The sequence below is a fragment of the Echeneis naucrates genome, chromosome 9, assembly GCF_900963305.1.
Source record: "Echeneis naucrates chromosome 9, fEcheNa1.1, whole genome shotgun sequence".
NCBI lineage: Eukaryota > Metazoa > Chordata > Actinopteri > Carangiformes > Echeneidae > Echeneis > Echeneis naucrates.
Window position 1 is genome coordinate 67,267 of NC_042519.1, and position 23,203 is coordinate 90,469.

At 40.5% G+C, this 23,203-nt stretch overlaps 1 protein-coding gene across 3 annotated transcripts in view; it reads left to right on the forward strand.

Moving 5' to 3' along the window:
- The first annotated feature begins 1,217 nt into the window (after window positions 1-1,217).
- arid3c (AT rich interactive domain 3C (BRIGHT-like)) overlaps window positions 1,218-23,203 on the forward strand; it is a 62,969-nt gene continuing 40,983 nt past the window's right edge. For all 3 annotated transcript variants that reach the window (XR_003841115.1, XM_029511351.1, XM_029511352.1), the window contains exons 1-2: window positions 1,218-1,402; window positions 1,649-2,287. Coding sequence is in view for 2 of the 3 variants with exons in the window: in XM_029511351.1 (XP_029367211.1) it covers window positions 1,370-1,402; window positions 1,649-2,287 (672 nt within the window). In the remaining variant the exon portion in view is untranslated. The remainder of the gene's footprint in view (window positions 1,403-1,648; window positions 2,288-23,203) is intronic.

The window sequence follows — 23,203 nt, forward strand, 5'->3', positions numbered from 1 at the left end:
GTGAGGAAGGAAGTAACTCCGCCAACTATACCACAACTAAAATGCTGGAGTAGTGGTGCAAGCAAGTTAATGCAACGCAGTCCAATTAAAGAATAGTAAATAGTAAAGAAAAGTCAAAAGAAAGAAGTGAAACAGCTGCTGCAACAAGCTGCCAACTCTCAGCACCACCAGAAGTGTTAAGCCATACAAGAGAGGATGTAATGGACTTCATAGAGCATGAGCATGTCCAACACATGCTACTGAAAACTCTGGGGATGCAGGTCACATGAAAATTAAATATATCAACTGACGTAAACTGGCAGGCTAGGTGATGAGATCTGCTGTGATTTCAGTTTATTTTGTTATATGTGACCCTCTAGGATACAGATTGTGGCCATTAGTTGTTTTTCATGTCAGGCAAATCCTAGTTTTCTCACTTCTGCCTTGAACCAGATGCTCTTTGGCCTTCAACGCTTTTCCATTACTTCATGGTTTTATGTCAAAGTTTAGGAACACATCTTGAATTTCACCCTCTGTCAGCTGTTTGTCAACACAGTTAGATGAAGGTTTTTGTGCTTTAATGACAAAATGTATTGCCCTTTGTTCAATTTATTGTGTTTGTATATTAAAACACCTGATAGACTGCACAAAATTATGTCTTATTTATGTAATAACATTGATTATATATGCTTAATACTAAAAGTGAACATCCAAAATTAAGGAACTTTGAAATTTCCATTTTTCCAGAAAATGTGATATCAGAACAAAATTCTAAACATTTCAGTTTCCAACTTTGTTAGAAAACATCAGAAGTAGACACTTAAAGGATTTTAATCAGTTGTGTAACTGATCAAATCAAAGTAGCACGACGGAGTCTGACGGAGTCTGTCTGACGGAGTTGACATAAATCACGCTATTATTATGTTAGAAAATGTGAATTTTCATAAAAAGTGTTTTTTATGAAAAAATGGGTTCCCTTATATGGTTTGGTGGCTGAGAAATTTGCCTTTGAATATATCTATTTGAAATTAATGTGCTATTATAAAAAAAAAAGGGTAAATCTACACCATGTTTTGTCACTTATCTCAAGAATCTGTGAATTCTGAGGAGATACCTTTCCTTTACTTGATCACCTCCCATCAAAATCTGAATGTAGAGGAGATGACAGAATCGGCGGCTCCACCGTATTAACACGGCAGCAGGGGGCACTTCTCTCTTTCCAGAGGTCATCCTGTACACTGTTACCACTTGTTGCCAAAACCAGTGTGACTCTGCGCTCAACACCAGTCGCACTTCAACCAACTACAAGATCTCTTCTCGAACCAGACTACTAAATGCTGCTACCTGACCCAGGACTAAAAGAAGACTGATAAATTTAACGGAGAGAAGCATGGTTGATAACATACCAACTAAATCTGCATTGGTAAGAAGTCGTCTTTATAGTCCCAGCCATTACTAAACATAGCTAATTGTATCTGACCCTCTCTGTGTGTGGACCGTTAAACAGTTTTTATCTGCTTTATGGTATGTTTCACCTTTCCATGTATGGTAATGTAAGACATTTCAGAACTATACGGGACCCGGTACTCGGGTAATGTTGTGATTAGGATTACAGATAGACCATGTGTGTTGTCTGAGTGATTACCGACTGTCCTCTTGTCCCCCGCAGCAAGGTTCCCTTTCATCCGACAGTAGCCTTCCCCTCCAGACTCCCTCCGCCTCCTCACATATCTCGTTCCCCGGTTCCCTGTCACACCAGCCGGCCAACGGCGGTATGAAGCTCGAAGCGGTCATGGAGAATCTGCAGCGCCAGCAGGCAGCCAGGTTGGCCTTGGAGGAGAAGCTTCGGCATACGGAAAAGGATAAAGACCTGAGATGTACAGTAGAATCGCAGATACATCAACAAACCCTGGCTTTTCGTCATTACCAGGCGGCGATGCAAGGCGCCCTGGTCGCCGGAGTCTCTAGCTCTTCCCAGTTGGGGACGCTCCAGTGTGCGGAGGTCCGCAGAGAGGACGGGAACGGGAGCACTTCCCGAACGACCAGCGACCTAGAGCGGAAGGAGGAAGGCGACGAAATGAAGGAGCAGGGAATCATAGACGAAAACGAGGAGGATGAGGACGGCTCCGAATCGAACCACTATTATTACCGGCACTTTTCTCTTCAGGGAGCCTGCCTTAACAAGAAAAGCGCCCAAATGCATGTCCCCCGTCGAGTCTCGACTGTCCAGGCCCGCCGCACAGAGTCTCCGCCCGTGCAGCCCCAGTCACATAATCACGAGTGGACGTATGAGGAGCAGTTTAAACAGGTAGGCTAAGACCACAAAGAACCACCGAAGTCCGACTGATGCTGATTAAACGTTATAAAGGTTTATAAGCTGTATCTAACAACTTTTATTAATTTAGCTGATGCATTAATTTATAAAATAATAATTTCTGAATAGAGGAAATTCGCTGCATGGGATCTTGAAACTAAACTATAACCTACAGTCTGTTCTGGAATAAAATAATTAAAAATGATAACTGCTAGTCAGAAGGTAAAAGGTCAGATGATCCAATTGATTAGGACCACTGATCAATTGATCTGGACTGCTTCGATGGTTTATTAACTATTAATAAAGCTGTAATAAAATGAGTTCATAGTTAAGACTGTTCCTCTTGGTTATTAGTAATAATCAGCCTGTTTCCTGCCAGCAGCAGTGGCTCTATAGGCACGATGCTCCATAAAATGTCTTATTTATAACGGATCACTAACAGACCTCTCTAAATGTCATGGGTACATTAGTGATTGCATTAGTGCTGCACATTAAAGTGACCCAATATATAGAAATGCATTTTCAATAGCGGCTTAAATCAATGATTTGCCAGTGGACAGGACACTTGTTCTTTTTTACGGGTGAAGTTGGCATGTGTATGAATGGACAGCTGCCTGTCAAACCATGTGATGTGAGTTTGACTTGTTTAGATTGAAAACATGTTGTCTAGATCATTATCTAGCTTTTACTTTCATCTGAACACATTTATTTTCGTTATGGCTGACTACTTATGAAAGTGTGTGGATCCTCTGTGAAATCAGCGTATATGCTTCAGAAACTTCTGAAGGGGGGATGTCATTTGTATGTAGTGAGACAATAAAAGGATGCTTGTGACTGCTGGGCAGACAGGTTGGAACCAGCATACGAAGGATGCCCAAAGCTGCAAAACAAAACCACATTTGGAAGTGTTATATGCATCTTTGGAAAAAGGATCAAGATGTGGGATATAGAGTCCACAGTGAGCCAGTCCAGCTCTTTCTGTGGAGTCAGAAGTAAAAAATATTGGATTAGCTTTTGTCTTAATTTGACTCCAATATTAAGTTGCAGACCTGAAAAAATTGACAGAAAATATAATTGTGCTGAAAAGGTGCAGAGAAGGGAGGAAACAGATTGGGATGAGAAGTAGTTGTAATTTTGGCAGCAGATCAGGAAATGTGGGAAATGATAACCCCTGACATGATAATATTCTTGCCTGGTTCACTCCCAGCTGGAAATGCGGGATTAAATATATAAAATGAAATTATTATATTTATTTTTTTTTTTTAAAGAACAAAGTGTAGTTTTAAACATCAAAGTCTGAGATAGTCTGTAATACTGCAAGACAGATACAACATGAAGGCTTCATCCTTCATGTTTCCTGAATACAGGAGACTCAGACAAGAGTTTTATAGTTCAAATATAGTGTATACGCTCATCTATTCAGAGTACCAACGATATGAGAAAAAATAGGCTGTAAATTGTAAAGTGAGAAAATGTTTTCTTAATTTTGATGGGTTTGATTGAGTATTTTCTCACATTTTATTTGAAATTAGTAAATATTTTATCATTAAAGCTTTTGCCTTCAGTGAACCGACCAGTGAGTGCTTGTTGTATTGTTCTCTATGATTACATTTTCAAAGGTCTGTGAAAACTGTTAATTTCCTTGAACAACAATTTGGTGAATTTCTCACAGTGTGGTGCAGCCTCTGTCTCAGTCAGTAGTTTCTAGAAGGTTCTTGTGGCTGAAAAAAGGTGAGGGGATGCATTGTTTTTACAGTGTGTTTCAGTATCTATATAATATGCAACAATACTTTTTCTGTCTTTGTGTGAACAGATGCAAATTAATCCCAATTTTTTTAATTGTATGTCTGAGTAATATTTAATTAGAACTTAGTAAATTGATCATTAATTAACTATCAACATTGAAATCAATTATTTATTTATGAGCAAAAAAATTGAATACTTTAATTGGTGTGACTTTTTATATTTTTAAATTTAGTCTTGATTATATCGAGAGTCTGATCAACATTTTCAGTCAGCAAATTATCTTTCTTGCATCTTCAGGACCATTAGGAGAACCAGGTCTCTGAAATGACCTGGTTCTGCTCCACAGAGTGATTGGGCTGGGCCTTCTTACTCTTATCTGTGTGGGAGTTGGCATTCAGTGAACACTGGGGTAAATGGGAAAATTCCTTGTCTGTAGTAAAAACTGCGGGAACCCACCCCCTCATTAAAAACAGGGGCAAGGTCAGCCTCTTCAAACACCTACCTTCCCCTCAATGTGGGTGTTACTTTTTAATCACAGCAGCCTGCAGCAGCTGACCTGTCCTAAATAAAGATTTTAGGGCAAACATTGCCTCAGCACTGGGTTTTCCACAGCATGCACTATGACAATCTGTTATTTTTGGATTAGATTCGAGTTCAAATTAAAATTTTATTTATAGAGCACATTTTATAAACAAGCACACACTCAATCAAACGCTGTTAAGAAAAGTTAATTTATTTTTAAAAATATTGATTGACAGGGTAGTCTTTACTGTCTCAGGCAAGCTGTTCCACCTGCATGGGGCATAAACAGAAAGTGCAGCCTCCCCTTCCGGAGTTTTTGTACGGGGAATGACTAGTGTAATAGTGTTTGTGGACCTGAGGGTTCTTGCTGGTGTGTAAGTAATTAGCATGTCTGTTAGGTACTGAGGTGCAAGACCATTTAGTGCTTTGTAAACTAACAGGAGGACCTTAAAATCTATTCTTTTTTTGATGGGTAACCAATGCAGGGTTTTAAGAACGGGTGTAATGTGTTGATATTTTTTTGTACCAGTGAGAACACGTGCTACTGCATTTTGAATTAATTGTAATTGTCGAAAACAGGTGTTTTTGCGAGGCCAGTGAATAGGCTGTTACAGTAATCCAATCTGCTGGTTATAAATGCATGAATACATTTTTCAGAATCAGGTTTTGATAGAAAACTTGTTAATTTGGATATATTTTTTAGATGGTAGAAAGATAATTTTGTAATGTGGTTGATATGACTGCCGAAGTTTAAATTGCTGTCCATGATTATGCCAAGGTTTTTGCTCTCCAGAGAGAGGGACTTGAGGTGTTCCACCATGCTCAGTCTTTGAGTCTGTGCACCAAAGATTAGTATTTCTGTTTTGTCTTTATTTAACTGCAGGAAGTTTTCTGTCATCTATTTGTTAATGTCACTGATGCATTGGATGAGGGACTGTATGGGAGATAAATCATCGGGGTATAGAGAAATGTAAAGTTAGGAATCGTCTGCATAATAGTGGTACTTGAAGCTATGGTTATTGATGACGTGAAAGTGGAACCATATAGAGGTTGAACGGTAGTGGTCCAAGAATTGGCCCCTCGAGGACCCCACATGTAACGTCCCTTTTGTTTGAAGAGAAGTCGCCGATGGAAACATAAGACTTCCTGTCACATAAATATGAATTGAACCATTTTAGAACAGGACCAGATAAACCCACCCATCTCTTGAGTCTCTCCAGCAGGATCTTATGGTTAACAATGTCAAAAGCGGCACTGAGATCAAGTAGAACAAGGATAGATATTTTTTTAGGGTCTGCGTTTATATTCAGGTCGTTTATTACTTTGTTGAGAGCTGTTTATGGGCTATCGTGGGGACGAAAACCTGATTGATAAATATCTAGGAAGCTATTTGATGAGAGATATTTTTTGAGTTGAATGTTAACAGTTTTTTTCAAGTATTTTACGAAGGAATGGCAGATTGGAGATGGAGAACATTTGGATCCAGATTCTTTTTCTTCAGGAATGGTTTTATGACAGCTGTTTTAAGTGATGTGGGGAAAATACCAAACTGAAGAGACCAGTTAATGATTTTTAAATCTTTGGTGCTAAACAATTAAAGACCGTTTTAAAAAATGTGGTTGGAATAGGATCCAAGCAGCAGGTGAAGGACCTGAGCTGACCAACAATATAAGAGAGATCTGTTGCATCTAAGCGGTCAAACCGGGACATAAAACAGGTGGAGACCTTGGAGAAAGGAAGTTGAGAGGTTCATTTTTTGGTCTGAGGGCACTGATGTTTTGTTTGATTGTGTTAATTTTGCTATCAAAAAATAAAGCAAATTGCTCACATTTTTCTGTAGGCAGCAAATGTGATTGGATGGTGGATGGTGGATTTATGAGTCTGTCAACAGATTCACATGTTGTCAGATTTGAGCATTGTTGTAGGATAAATGTGGTCTGGACACTTTGTAATCATTCAGTAGTTATGGGCCACAGAGTCCCTTTTTGATTGAGTTCATGGATTTAGAGCAGGCTCATTATGAGGGCATGATGTCACGAATATTAATGTAGTGAAGAAATTTTGGTGAATCTTAATATCGGTTTAACAGTTAACCCTGTGTGTTGTCATTCCTTCGCCACACCTGCAAGTATACAGTTCATATGTTCGGGGTTAGCAAGGCTTTAAATTTCTGAATTATTTAAATTATTTTGAGTGCAGTTCTATATAGGTATTTAACATTAATCACTTGAGACTGCTTGTTTTAGCAATATTTTAAGATCCACTTTTACATGTTGACCAATTTCAACTATATATTTGAACCAGACAAAGAAAACAAATTGAAATTTAAAATTAACCCAGTCTTTGTTTGTTTTTTATCCACTGCTCCTTCATGGACAGGAAAAGACCTCTATGCATAATTTGGATGCCAGTAAACACCTTAAGTCCCCACTACCTCTGCTTCTCTCTCTGCCCCAACTCACTTGAGGCAGATGGCTGCCCTCTCTGAGCCTGGTTCTGCCTGGGGTAGACCTGCTTCATGTGTTAAGTGCCTTGATGTAACTGTGCTATGATTAGGCACTATATGAATAAATTTGATTTCATTTTAAATCTGTGAAGTATATATACAATGCACATATACTTCATACTACATACACGTATTTATTATTGTCTCATGACCCTACCTTCAATGATTCAAATAAGCTTTGAAGAAGGAAATAGTGCAATTTCCTCATTGTTTATTTGCACTACTACTTAGTGTAATGTAAATACCTTGTATGCATGTATTTCCTTCAGTGTTAAGTGACTGTCAAAACCTAAATTTATCACAGAGAAGGGAACACAGGGATCTGTCTGATGGCTGTAGTAGTAAATGGGATATATCCTAAGGTAGTATATTGTGATGCCAGTATACTGTACACATTTATCATGGCTAGAGTTTGATGGAAAACAGGGGTTGGATATCACAAAGCTGGGTTCATGTGCCCAGGATCTCTCTTCATTACCCGGCTTCACTTACCCAGACATCTGCAATCTGGATAATCAGTGTCATGGAGTCACCTCACTAATTGAACTCAGGCATTTTCCTATCTGGGTCAGTGCACGTTCTCATAAAAGGGCTTGGTTTGTTGTATCCTACCAATCGCAACATGGAGAAGAGCTGCGGTAGAAATTTGCGACAAAGAATGTTGGGAAAAAATAGGCGACTCTAATTTACTGGAATTGTAATATTAATTCTCCATCATGTTGGTAAGATGAATGTATGTTCCCCAGAAATGTATGTTTCAGATTTTTTTAGTGCTTAATTGACAATTGGAACCTCATTATTTTAGTTCCAACTCTGGTGGAGCAAGAAAGACTTGGGAGCAAATAAAAAAAAAATATAACCCTAACCCTAAACATAGTTGAAAGTGGTCAGTGGTTCTTCTATAATAATAAGGCTGTCTATGTATCCATGTTGTGGGCTATAACCAACATGTATAAAGCTGTACTTTTTTTTTTTTTCTTTACACTGAATCTTTGTTTTAGGATCATCACAATGATAATGATTTGAAAAAAATGTAACATGGAAATGACAGCTGAAAACGGCTGAAAACACGGCTGAAAACAACATAAAATCTGAGTCTACCATCTGGACTGTGGTGATCGGCAAGACTCCTGTAACAAGTTATTACAAATTACGAGGAGCTCCCAAGAAGCAGGTGTGTCAGATTCAGACTCCAGCACCCGAAGCTCTCCACCGAGAGTGGTACCACCGGTTCCTGGGGGTACGTGTTCAACTATACCTCTCAAGAGATCTTTTTTACCAGTTTATCTCCAAAAAGAGGAGGTTTACAGCCCAACGGAATCGAGAGTGATTGGCGGGTGTATCTAATTTGAGAGTGAAAAAAGAAGAAGATGAAGGAGAATCATCAGGAGTTCCGAAAAAAAGAATTGCAGCCAGCAACACGGTGAAAGCTGTGGTGTCTCATCTGTTGAACCACATCATCTCTGGTGAGAGGATCCAAGGTCTGGCGGAAGTCTTTCTTGACAATCTGAAGGTCAACGTGGAGGAGAAAATCGCCGACCTGTACAATAAACTGGTCAAAAAAGGAAACGCTGCCGAGTTGAAAGGCATCGAAGCAGCCTTCACCCTATGGAACGGCGGAAAAGACTTGAAAAAGTGTGAGATTATTGTGGAAAATTGATGGCTCAATTGGAGGAACAGTGGACTTCCGCCGGTTAGTCTTTATTTTATGGGGTGATTTAAGGGGTGATTAAAAAGACAACGAATGATAAACGTGGATGAAATGAAAAAGAGGTTGGACTCGGTTCGACGTCACGCAAGTACGAAACAATGCACCTACACACGTCTTGACTGAATTGTTGAAGCTGCACTGTGTTATTAGAGCTACCATCGGTACCTCAGTGATGAGGGCCACACTCTCCAGCCTTGACGACGTTTAAATACTACTGTATTATATGTGTTGTACCATCACCATATATTTTTTGATGCTTTGTAAAAAATTAAAAGTTGTTTAAAAAAAGTAGAGTGTTGTTGATTTTCCATGACCTCTGGAGAGGTGCAGGGTGCAAACATGTCTGAGAAAAGTGTCATGAAAAAAGTGTATTATAACCCGGTTCACAAGATGAAACAGGCAAAAAAATAAATGTTGAAAAAGTTAAAGAAATTCTATCGGCGCAGGACGCTTATGCGCTGCATAAACCGGTTAGAGTACATTTTCCTAGGAATAAAGTGTTTGTACCACGATCGTTGGTTCAATTTCAGGCCGATATTTTATGCAGGCCTTGGCCAAGCACAACAACGGTTATCGTTATCTCTTGACGGTCATAGATGTATTTTGTGATGTATCCAAAAAGGCCTATGTGAGAGTTTTAAAGAATAAAAGCGCAGCGGAGACGGCGAAGGCTTTTGAATCTGTTTTTAAAGAGAGCCGGAACCCTGAAAAGTTACAAACAGACTCTGGTAAAGAATTTTTCAACAAGAATCTCCAGAGGCTGATGAAGAAACACATGGTAAAACATTTTGCCACGGCCAGCGATCTGAAGCTTCGGAGGTGGAAAGATATAACCGTACATTGAAAACTAGAATGTGGAGGTATTTAAAAACACCCGCAGATACTTGGAGGTTTTACAGGATTTGGTCAAAAGTTATAACAACAGCTACCATAAAAGTATAAAAATTACCCCTCGACAGGTGATTGAGGAAAATACCCCCCAAGTTTTTCAAAGCCTGTATGGTTCTTTTCCTCTCAGATACAAAGCGAAGTTCAAGATGACTTTGAAACAGGGGACATGGTGAGAATATCCCGACTGACAGGAAAGTTTGATAAAAAATACAAACAGAGCTTGACTGACGAGCTATTTACCGTGAACCAATCGAGAGTACTTTTCACGAAGCGGAGCTGCACTTGCACAATCAGTAGCTGACTTAATACTTTTTTGCCCCACTGTGTATAACGTCGCCTGGAGACCTGGATAAACAAATGTTACAAAACAGCTAGGAGGGGACTAAGGGACAATTAAGGCCAATTCCCGATGTTCACCCCAAAAATCACCCTAAAAATTGAGGGGTAGGGCGTGTATTAGGACTAGGCCTATATGTCAGTGGGTCGGTCACAACGTTTGACTCTGAGCTGCCCCCTTGTGGATGTATTGGTTAATCTCCAGGCCAACGTAAAGGACCCATGAAAGTATGTGAGCAGTGCAGTAACATCATTTGAAATGGACGCATAGATCTTCATACGTACATTGAGCATAAATGAGCAATTATGTTGCATTGGTTATAATGATAATATAATGTATAATGATACATTAATGTTAATGTTTGAAAAAACTGTTGCTGCATACCCTCTGACACTGGGTAGCTGCGCCCCTGCAAAGGATGCTGACATGGGCATTGCACCAGTGGGAAATGGTGGTGTTGCGACACCTCCACTTTCACAGCAGGATAATTTCAACGCCCCCCCCCCCCACACACACACAAACTCATCTCTGTTGTTGCCTTGAGAAACAAATAAAAACGTGTTTTAAAAGGATAAAATAAGAATAAAAATTAAAACAATGGGATACAATAAAAGCATCACATCTTTAATAATAATATTAATTGGAATAAAAATAATAATGTATAACCAAATAAAAACTAGGAAAAGTATGAAAGATTTGCGAAAACATAAGAGCTATAAAATAAAAATTGGTGCTGTGCAGTTGTTGGCAAAACAGGGTTTAGCTCTCTGGGGCCTTCATTCAAGCAAGGGAAATCTTGATCAATTAATTTGTGAGATGTTTTATTCAGCATTTCAATTACAAAGTGGCTTTCAAAGCTTTCACTGCCTTCAATTCAGTTACAGGCTGCTTGTAGCTGCTGCACTATTAACATCATTTCTTGTACGTTTGAATCAAATCAAATCAGATTTATTTGTATAGCGCCAAATCATAACAAAGTTACATCAAGGCACTTTACATATAGAGCAGGTCTAGACCAAACTCTTTATAAATTTATTTAAAGAGACCCAACAGATCCCCCGATGAGCAAACACTTGGCAACAGTGGCAAGGAAAAACTTCCTTTAAGAGGCAGAAACCTCGAGCAGAACCAGGCTCAGGGGGGGGTGGCCATCTGCCTCGACCGGTTGGGTTGAGAGTGGGAGAGAGAGTGAGACAGACATTGGAGTGGGGGGGGGGCAGGAACATGTTGCTGCATGGAGTTCATGGAGTTGAGCTGTAGTGCAGAATACATGAAATAGGGGACCAGCAGGTGTTGCAGGAACATGGGATGGCGATGAGTCACCCCCTGCAGGATGAGGACAGGGAGAGAGAGGAGAGGAACTGGGAGAGACAGAGATTTTGGCAAAACATGGTTAGTAAATGCAGTATAATTGCTTAGAACTGGGTGTTTTTTAAGAAGGATGGTTCTTATCAGCGCATGCAAGGAGGGAGGGAGAGAGAAAGAGGGAGAGGGGGAGAGAGAGAGAGAGAGAGAGAAGCTCAGTCCTTCCCCCAGCAGCCTAGGCCTATAGCAGCATAGCTAAAGAGTAGAGGACTTTAACTTTTTAACTATAAGCTCTGTCATACAGGAAAGTTTTAAGTCCGCCCCCCGGACCGATAATGGAAGTTGGTTCCATAGAAGAGGAGCCTGATAACTGAACGATCTGCCTCCAGATTTACTCTTGGAGACTCTAGGAACCACAAGTAAACCTCCATCTAGAGAGCGGAGTGGCCTACTAGGACAGAAAGGAACTATGAGCTCTCTGAGATATGATGGAGCTTGGCCATTAAGAGCTTTATATGTTAAAAGAAGGATTTTGAATTCTACTCTATATTTTACTGGCAGCCAATGAAGAGCAGCTAACACAGGAGAGATATGATCTCTTTTCCTAGTTCCTGTTAATATTCGTGCAGCAGCGTTCTGAATTAATTGAAGGCCTTTTAGAGATTTGTTTGGACATCCAGATAGTAATGAGTTACAGTAGTCCAGCCTAGAAGTTACAAATGCATGGACTAGTTTTTCTGCATCATCCTGAGAAAGGATGTTTCTGATTTTCCTAATGTTTCTCAGGTGGAAGAAAGCTGCCCGACTAACTTGTTTTATGTTAGGGACAAAGGACATGTCCTGGTCAAAAATTACTCCAAGGTTTCTTACAGTGGAGCAGGAAGCCAAAGTAATGCCGTCCAGACTGATGACATGATTAGATAGTATTTTTCTGAGGTGCTTAGGACCAAGTACAATAACTTCTGTTTTGTCAGAGTTGAAAAGTAAAAAATTTCCAGTCATCCAGACTTTTATGTCTTCATGACATGCCTGCAGTCTGACTATCTGAGTGACTTCATTGATAGGTACAGCTGAGTATCGTCTGCGTAGCAGTGGAAGTTGATGCTGTGTTTCCTGATAATGTTGCCTAGAGGAAGCAGATAAAGTGTAAAGAGGATTGGTCCAAGTACCGAACCCTGCGGGACTCCATGGCTGACTACAGTACATGAGGAGGAGCTGTTGTTTACATGAACAAACTGATTTGTCTGTCAAACTGACTGTCTATCTGATAAGTAGGATTTGAACCACCTTAGTGCAGTTCCTTTAATTCCAATTTCATGTTCCAGTCTCTGTAGCAAAATATTATGATCTATGGTGTCGAATGCAGCACTAAGATCTAGAAGGATAAGTATGGAGTCTGATCCATTGTCTGAGGCCATTAGAATGTCATTGGAGACTTTAACCAGCGCTGTGTCTGTGCTATGATGGGGTTTGATGACTGCAGTCTTAAGTGCCTGAGGTACATAACCCAGAAATAAAGTCAGATTAATCATATATAAAATGAACGGCTCAATTACATAAAAGATCTCTTTAAAGAGACTAGTTGGTACTGGGTCTAATAGACAGGTTGACAGTCTGGATGATGAAACTATAGAAGCTAGCTCTGAGAGATTCAGAGGTGAGAATGATTCCAGATGTAAAAGTGGCGTCGCAGCTGATTCAGGAGTTGCCGTATTCAGTAGGAGATTTTTATCTGATGTAGGCAAGAGCTGATAAATTCTTTCTCTGATCGTGAGAATTTTATCTGTAAAAAAGTTCATAAAATCATCACTGCTTAGAGCTAAGGGGATCACTGGTTCAACTGAGCTATGGCTCTCTGTCAGCCTGGCTACAGTGCTGAAGAGAAACCTGGGGTTATTCTTGTTTTCTTCTATGAGTGCTGAGTAATATGAACTTCTAGCACTGCGGAGAGCTTTTTTTAATATGTTTTTAGGCTATCTTTCCAGGCTCTGTGAGACTCTTCTGACTTACTGGAACGCCAATTTCTTTCTAATTTCCTTGATGTCTGCTTCAAGGTACAAATTTGGTAACTATACCAGGGAACCATCCTCCTCAGATTGAATACTTTCTTTTTGAGAGGGGCGGCATTGTCGAGATTCGAACGCAGTGTGGCCATAGTGCTAGTCACAAGGTCATCAACCTGCGTATGGGAGAAATCCTCATTTGAATTTAGATATGGCATTGTTGGGAATGATGACCAAATGTTCTCTTTAAATTTAGCCACAGCTGCTTCAGATAAACATCTTCTCTAGCTGAAGTTATTCTTCAATGCTGTGGAGCCCATTAAAGTAAACTCAAATGTAATAAGGTAATGGTCAGACAGGAGAGAATTTTGGGGAAGAATTGTTAGCTTGTCAATCTCAATGCCATATGTTAGAACAAGATCAAGGATATGATTGTAGAAGTGAGTGGGTTCATTCACATGCTGGGAAAAGCCAATTGAGTCTAGCAGGGAAAGAAACCCAGAACTAAGGCTTTCGCTTTCTACATCAACATGTATATTGAAATCTCCCAGAATAATGATTTTCTCTGTACTGAGTACTAATTCTGATATAAACTCAGAAAACTCTGATAGGAATTCTGAGTACGGACCAGGTGGACGGTATACTGTAACTAACAGAACTGGTTTTTCACCTTTCCAGTCTGAGCAGGAAAGACTAAGAGTGAGGCTTTCAAAAGACCTGCAGCCAGATTTTGGTCTGGGGTTGATTAATAGGCTTGACTGAAATATTGCAGCCACCCCACCTCCTTGACCTGTGGTACAAGGGATATGAAAGTTAACATGAGTTGGGGGTGTAGCTTCATTAATGCTAACATACTCATCCTGCTGCAGCCACGTTTCAGTTATACAAAATAAATCAATATGATGGTCAGCTATGAGATCGTTAACTAGTAGAGATTTTGATGATAATGATCGAATGTTCAACAGTCCACATTTGATCGCAGTGTTATTTGAGACTGAATTTGTGGCTGTTTTTGTTTTTAGCTCCTCTTCTCTTTAATTTGGGTTTATTAACTTTTCTAAATTTAGGTGGTCAGGGGACAGACACGGTTTCTATAGACCTAAACATAGACAGAGAGCATTCTATTCTCGGCAGGCGACAGCTCTGACTGAGGCGCAGAGGAGCGTGTTAAACTGCGGCTCTGCCTCCTGGTCTCGACCCGGGATTGTCAGAGTTTTCGATTTCTAATAAAATTGACCATATTCCTAGAAATGAGAACAGCCCCCTACCACGGTGGGATGGTCACCATCTCTCCTAATTAGACCAGGTCTCCCCCAGAAAAACTTCCAGTTATCTATGTAGCCCACGTTGTTTTCGGGACACCACCTCGACAGCCAGCGGTTAAATGACGACATGCGGCTGTACATGTCATCACTGGTCCGATTGGGGAGGGGGCCAGAGAAAACTACAGTGTCCGACATCATTTTAGCAAAAGTACACACCGATTCCACATTAATTTTTGTGACTTCCGACTGGTGAAGTCGGGTGTCGCTACTGCCGACGTGAATAACAATATTTGCATATTTACGTTTACCCTTAGCCAGCAGTTTCAGATAAGACTGGATGTCGCCTGCTCTGGCCCCCGGGATACACTTCACTATGGCCGTCGGTGTCGCTAACTTCACGTTCCTCAGAATAGAATCACCAATCACTAGAGTCAGCTTTTCAGCGGGTGTGTCACTGAGAGGGGAGAACCTGTTGGAAACGTGAACTGGTCGGTGGTGAACCGGGGGCTGCTGCCTACGACTATGGCTCTTGTCTCGGAGAGCCAGCCACCCTGACTAGATCCTGGCTGCTCGGGAGCCACTGGGGGGGAGGAAACTATCTTAACTGTCGTATGAGCTCGTCTAGGTTGGCCCGCACCGGCTACAGGGGGGGGGGGGCTAGCTACACTAGCATAGGTTGGACTAGCTAAAGTGCAGAGCCGGGATTCTAACTCATTAATTTTCGCCTCCATTTCTACCATCATCCTACATCTATGACAAGAGGTGCTATCATAAAAGGAGGCAGAAGAATAACTACACATGAGGCACAGAGAACAGGAGAGGAGAGGAGGAGGAGAAGGAGGAACAGAGAGTGGAGACAGAGAGCTAGAGGACATTGCTAATCGGGTAGTTTGATTAGCGGAGGAGCAGAACCGGTTATAACCTTTGGAGAAAGGGGAGATATTGACTTCTAAACCTAGTGTTGGTGTGAAAATAATTTTCTGTCAGATTAATCGAGTGAATTAGGAAATAATAGCAGAAGAACAGTGGAAACAACACACGAGATGACAGAGCACAGTAGAGAGCACAACCGCCAGTGACCGGAAATGACGCGACACGCTTCCAAAATACCAAGTTTGGTGAGTCCAAATTATCTGAGGCTTGGTTGTTTCACCAACACAATGATCCAGAGTTCTTGTGATCACTTAATGAGAATGTGAAGAAGAATGTGGGTGGTTGAGTGGTTAGCACAGATGCCATGTTACCTCTTGTTTCCTCTTGGCTTCTCTGCCACTTATGAAGTTTTTTATTTTTTGCTACAGGTCTTTTTATTGATTTTTATCCATAAGAAAATAGGACACAAAGTGCATTGATTCAGAAGCATAGGTGAACAGAGATATTACAAATGTAAACATCATACCCCTCTCGCTCCAACAGAGCCCCATTCCTGCAATAATATTACTTTACCATGAAACAACCTAATAATGGTTGAACTTGTATGCAATCATTTATATTGCAGGGATCACTTCCGTATCAAAATTACATATAGAAATATATATATGTATACATACATATAGGGACATAATAGCAGTAAAGTAAAAAACAAAAAAATAATAAACAATACTTAAAACAGTATGATACAGTATGATACGTACATAAAACAAAAATTTAAAACCCATCAACAATCAAGAGCGGCCCTTATGAGTTAAAAGCTGTACACAATCCAAGATCAGTCACATAAATCACCAATATTAGTAATGTCTAATTTCTCTATGTAGTTGAAGAAAGGTTTCCATGTGGCATAAAAGTACACCCTCCTGTGGAGTAGCGAATCTTCTCTAACATCAAATGGTGTAGAAGGTCATTCATCCACATTTTAAAGGTAGGGGGATGTTTCTCCTTCCACTCTAAGGAGTATTAATCGCCTAGATAAGAGCGATGCGAATGATATCATATTCTTGGCCTGGCAGTTAAGGTGAGTTTCTTGTGGAGTTATTCCAAATATTGCAGTGATAGCAGAAGGTTCTATGGGTACTTTTAAAACATCTGAGAAAGTTTTAAATATTGACTGCCAGATACTGTTTAATGTTGAACAGAACCAGAACATATGTGAGACGGTGGCTGGCATTTACCTGCATCGATCACAGATAGAATTGATGTTAGGTGTGAACTTTGCTAATCTCACTTTAGAACTATGGAGGCGATGTGTAACCATGAACTGGATAACTGTGTGTCGTAGGCAGATTGAAGAGGAATGAATTTTATCTAAAGCTCTTTTTCATTTGTAACCACTCAGGGGTAGTGTCACCAGATAAAGTATCCTTCCAAAACAACATAAACAGCCCAGTGGTAAAACTGGAAGTGAGAGAGGGATAATCCTCCATGTTGACGTTTCTGTTGTAAGAAACGTCTCCACCGTATTTGATGGTTTTTCTTATTCCATATGAAACACGATACCAATTTGTCCAGTGTCATAAAGAAGGATTTGGATAAGTTTAGGGCAACGGACTGAAATATATATAGAAATTTGGGCAAAACATTCGTTTTAATTATGTTAATTCTGTCTCCTAGTGACAGAGTGAGTAAATTCCAACGTTCCAAATCTTGCTTAAGGTGGGTTCAAAGTGGTGAAAAATTTGCTTTGAATATGTCTTTAAAGGCATACATTATCCCGATTCTTAAGTATTTAAATTCATGTGGATTGACTTTAAGCAGGAATAAACTAAAATCAGTTTGCTTAGCTGCTGTATTCACCGGCATAATTTCACATTTCTGTAGGTTAATTTTGTATCTCGATATTTTGCCGAATTCTTCCAGCAGGTTCAGGGTATTTGGTAGACGAGTCAAAGCAGTGCTTTTTAAAGTGAGGGGCACGACAAATGGGAGGAAATTTTAAATTTCATGCCTATCTTACTGTAAATGCTTTTCTTTGTTGACAATAAAGAGAATTCAATGCAAACAAAACACCCACACGGCAACAAAGTAATAATTGATGGCTAAAATGATTAATGAGCATTAGGAGACTGGGAGAAAAATGTAACCTGCAACTAAAATACAAAAAAAAAAAAAAGACTGACGTAGGAATTTAGAAAACACACAAGAAACTTGTGCGGAAAAAAAATGGACCAGACTCAGTGATCACCTTCCTAGCAACAAACTTTCACCCTTCTCTATGTTCCCTACAGATAATATCCAACTAGGCCAGTGAGCGGTGATAGCTATCATGTCTTTGGGGTCATCAGGTGGGAACCTCCTTTCACCGGTGTTTCGTCTAGTTAGACCCACAACACCTCCAGAAGGCTAGATCGTGAACACTGGTGTCCCAGAGTCACCCCCTAATGCCAGCCATCACCACTCCTCACACAAAGACAACTATCTCAAACAGCACGACTATCAACTACTCTGACCTCTCACCAACTGCACCAGTGAAAGCGGGGTGCGGATACAGACCCTGGTTCGGGTAGGGGGGAGAAATAGAAGAGGTGGAGGCAATACAAGCTACACTAGTAGATTCAGCAACTAAACTCACCTAAACAGTCCTATACTCAAACAAAACCAACACTCCAACACAGGCCAATTCACCTGGACTAACCGCATGGTGTCAAAGAGGCACAAACACAAAAGGAACTATCTCAAGCAGCAACACTGTCGACTACTCTAAACTCTCACCAATTGCACCAGTGAAAGCGGGGTGGGGATACAGACCCTGGTTAGAGTAGGGGGGAGAAATAGAAGAGGTGGTGATAACAGTAGGGATGGGATACAGACCCTGGTTTGGGTAGGGGGCATGAAAGTATAGAGGGTGCAGTAGGTGGAGGCAATACAAGCTACACTAGCAGATTCAGCAACTAAACTCGCCTGAACAGTCCTATATTCAAATAAAATCAACCCACCAACACAGGCCAACTCACCTGGACTAACCGCATGGTGGCAAAGATGCTCAAACAGGCCACACCCTCCATTTAAATACACTTCCCCTTCCTGGATTTCTTCCTCTGCTTCTCCCTAGAGTCTGTCTATCTTAAGAGCTCCCCCTGCTGGGCCCCCAGCTACTATTACTTCTTCTAACCCAAATCCACTGACTGGATCTAACTGCCTCATCTGACATTTCCTTCACTATTTTCCTCACCCTCTGTCCACTTCCTGCTAACTCCTTCAACAAAGCAACAGCAGATCTTGCTACAAACCCTCTACATCCTACTTCCACTGGACAAATCCTAACCTTCCATCCTCGCTGCTCAGCATCCTTACCTAGATCTGCATACCTGAGCTTTTTCCTCCCACGGCACAGTCAGCTCTATGAAATATACTTTCTTTCTACTCCCTAGACCACAAAAATATGTCAGCTTTGTGCAGGCTATTTCCTGGGGAGCAACAAGCTTTCCTCCTAAATCCACCTGCATCTCCCAGTCATTCGCATCCTCTAAGCTGCCTTGATCCTTATTATCTTATTAACTTTCCCTCCTTCCTGCACAAACTGTATTGCAACTCTCTTTGTCTTAGACCCTCCTAAAATTGCCTGCCTCCGTATATCTTCAATGCCTGCAGCTAAGCTTTTTAAAACCTGGTTATGTCGCCACGTGTATCGGCCTTGTGAGAGACTAACCTTACAACCAGACCAGATGTGCTTTAGAGTTGCAGTACCTGAACACAACGGACATAACAGGTCTCCATTTACCCAGAGTTTTAGGTTCTGGGGAGTTGGCAATACATCATATGTTGCCCCTATCAAAAATCTAATACTACTTTCCTCCATACTCCACAGCTCTTTCCAACTAAGTCTTTTCTTCTCTACACCTTCCCAGTTCAACCACTGTCCCCGCTTAGCCTGAGCCACTGCCCTCGCACCTCTTAATATTTCCTCCTGTCTACGAACCTGCTCTACAACTAGCTTCCTCTTCTCTTTGGGATCTGCTCTACTCCACACTGGTTTGCCTGAGCCAAGCCCCAAGCCTCCCCGGCCTATCTGTACATTACCCACAATCTCTGTATGCCTAAGAACTGCTTCTGCTTCCTGCACTGCCATTCTTGGATTCCATTTCCTCCCCTTGGTTGGGTTTGGAACCACCTTACTAACAACCACATCTTTACTCCCAGATAGCAGGAGCTCTGTCCTGACCTTAGTAAATTTAAACTCCTCCACTAGACTAGATACTGGGAGCTGAAGTATACCTTTCCCATACAGTGCCACAGTGCTTAAACATCTCAGAACCCCGAGCCACTTCCTAATGTAAAAGCTTACTAGTCTTTCCATTTTCTCTGTAGCAGAAATTAGACTCTCATATACTGACAGAATAGGAATGTTAATTGCTGCGGGCCAATATTTGCACCGGGACAGCAAGTTAGCAGGTAGCCGTGAGCAACATGGATAAATTTGTGATGCGGACCATAAAAGAACCAGCACCATCAGACGGGCCACAAGTCAGACGGGCCAAGTCAACCAAAAACCAAACCGAAAAGAAAATATTATGAGAGCTATCTTAGTCTAGGATTCACAGTTGCAGTTCAATAAAATGAAATGTAATTTGTCAAAATTTTTGTTGGGGCAACAGTGGGGCTTGAAAATTCCCACTTGTTGTGGTTGAGAACCACTGAGTTAAAGGATGGGACAGATATAAAAGCATATCATCAGCATACAAGGATACCTTATTATCTGAGTCATATCTCCATACTCTCTTTATATTGATTTCACCATGTAATACTAAAGCCAGTGGCTCAATCGCAATAGCGAATTGGAGGGGCTACAAGGGATAGCCCTGTCGGGAACAGAGAGGGAAGTAGGAAGAGAGGACATTTTTTCAGACAGCTGCTAGTGGAGAAGAGTGTAGAACTTTAATCCAGGAGATGAATTTTTCACCAAAGCCAAATTGTTTGAGAGTATAGAAGATAGTCCTACTCCATCCAATTGAATGCCTTTTCAGCATCAAGTGATAGTAGTATTTTTCTGGAATGTCAGGAGGGGTGGAACCATGAAGAATATTAAACAGGCGTCTAATGTTAACCTCTTCACTCAGTCCCCCTAGTGGTTGGAATGGCTGCGTCCCAAACCAATTAACATATGAAAGGTGTCCTTTATACAACGAAAGTAGGCATGGTTTAATGAAAATTTCAATGCGGACATTTTGAGGACACTCTCAACAACATGCACAAAAATTTTTAAGTTTCTTGGTGCTACTGTTTTATCATAGTTACTGAAAATGTCTATAATAGAAGATGACGGCAAGCCGTCAAGTGACATCACGTCAATCACAAAGGGAGTGAACATATATGTATCATCTTTACACCGTTTCTTTTACCACCAAAAATTCATATACTGTCATAGAAACAAAAACAAAGAACAAAAATGGAGTTTATCCCCCAATAAAGTTTTCAACAAGCCTTCTCACAAAAAGAAAAAATGTTGGAAGTAATTTTCTATTGCCTTGGTATACGAACATTCATCGATCAAACCAGACTCGGCTACAGAAACAAATTTAAGGGGGTGGGGCATTAAATTTTCTCAGGGGGGCAAACTTTTACAACCTACTTTTTTTGCTTCAGGCTGCAGACAGACAGCTCATCTCAAAATCTAAAAAACAAGCAAACAATAGTGTGATGCTGTGTCCATTTATTCAACTCAAGCATAAAAATAGGATTATGGCATGCAGATAACACCGTACAGCTTCACACAGCATACAAGGTCATGAATTGATGATGGGCATGAGCGGTAAGCAGCTGCAACTTCTGGAAATTAAGCACTGATGTCAAGTTGAACACTGAGGTAAACATTCATGCCAGGAGCGGTAGCTACAGCAGCAAGGGAGCACAAGGAGCAGCACAAAGCAGTGTTACCCTTCTGCCTGCAAGTAACCTAAGTGTATATGATAAGTGTGTGTGTTACAGGATCAGTCTTTCTATATTTTCTAAGGCAACCAAGCAAACCAACAATGAACTGATCTATTAACAATTATTATGTGTATTAAAGTCTGATATATCTGTACCAGTCAAACATCAGATTTACTGGCTAGAAGAAACCACGTAGTTTTAACCTTAACCTAAACTGTGTGTGTGTGTGTGTGAGTAAAGTCCTTCTCAAATGCCAACTGGATCAGGTTGGCTTTGCGTTCATGAAGCATGGTTTGGCGATGCTCTGTGAAGACATTTTTCAGAGTGGAAAATGAATTTTCACAGACTGTGGTGCTGGCTCCGAAAGTCAGGCCATGTTTAAATGCAGTCAAGACGGTAAGCATTGCTTGTAGTGGCCTCTGGAACTGGTTCAAAATCTGAGGATGGAGAAATAAGGTTTAAATCAACATCATTATAACCATAATCATTACTTAGATAACAATATAAATTGTATGCAACATCATGTTGAACAATCAAATAAATTCTCATCTCATTGAACTAAATCATGCTAGGTGTGATGTGTGATTTGTTTGACTGTTTGGTGAAGGGTTGATGCTGAAAAATTTTGTTTTAAAGGTCCATAATGACTATGTCATGACAATATAGGCTATTTAATATTTCTAAAGTAGTCTTGTAGCTTTTTGAGATTTTTAAATACAACAAAAACAATACTGAGCTTTTGCCTGGCCTTAATCACCTGTTTCATTGTCCATTTCTCCCCATCTCGTGGAGAGGATTCTTGCATTTGTGTCCTGAGGAAATTGTGGGCCACTTCAAATTCAGAGTCCAGAGCAGGTGTCTTGGTGAGGTCAAGTAAAGGCTTGCTTTGCTGACATCCAAGAATGTGGCTTGCACAGGATCCAGGGCATTTAGTGCCTCCATCAGGTCACAGTTATATTTCCTGAAGCGATTTTTCTTTTCTCCGCACACTGAGTCAATGCAACTGTAATAAAACCTGTGTAGTTCATCGCAGTTTCATCATTACAATCTATATGTGTGCTGATTTCCTCAACTACGTAGTCAGCAAAGGCAGTTTTGTGAGCATCTTCTCTTTGATGGCCTTGTTGTGACACTAGACATTTGTGCTAGAATTGCCTGGAATTCAATCTCAGTGCAGATAATCTCAAGACAGGTACATCCACTGTTGACGAGCTGCAAACCTAGAAGAAAAAGAAAAATGCTTATTGTTACCGCACAGAACACAACACAACTGAAAGTGTAGAATTGCATGAAAAGACAGGGAAATTAAGCAAAACAAACAAATTCAGCTCTAAGTTTTAAAATATTGTGTCAATGCACAGATCTGCTCCAATTGCCCAGTTGCTGGTGATCTCTCTGAGTAGTGAGTAGTGTGGCTAGGTCCTCAAGTGATTTCAGAATGACTGAGGCTGTAGAATAGAGAAAATAAATATTTGATTCTCTTCAGGTGGGGGAGTCATTCACACAATAACCCTAACCCTAACCCTTAAACTCTTGGGGCACACGTAACGTCCGGGCCAGTTAATGTTTATAGAAATAAAAACAAAACAAACAAACAAACAAGAAAACAACAAAATAAAACTTTACAACAATCCAAAACAAATTTACTCCTTTGATTTTTCCCTTTTATTTTTTCGTTTTACCTTTTGGATATTCACACACAACTCACAAAATGGTCTTTTACAACATACCTGTAGCAAAATGTCCAGTCCAGCGTTGGTCTAGTAGGCGCTTGAGTGTCTTTCCTCAAAGAATGACAAAACAGTTGTTTCTCTGCAGAA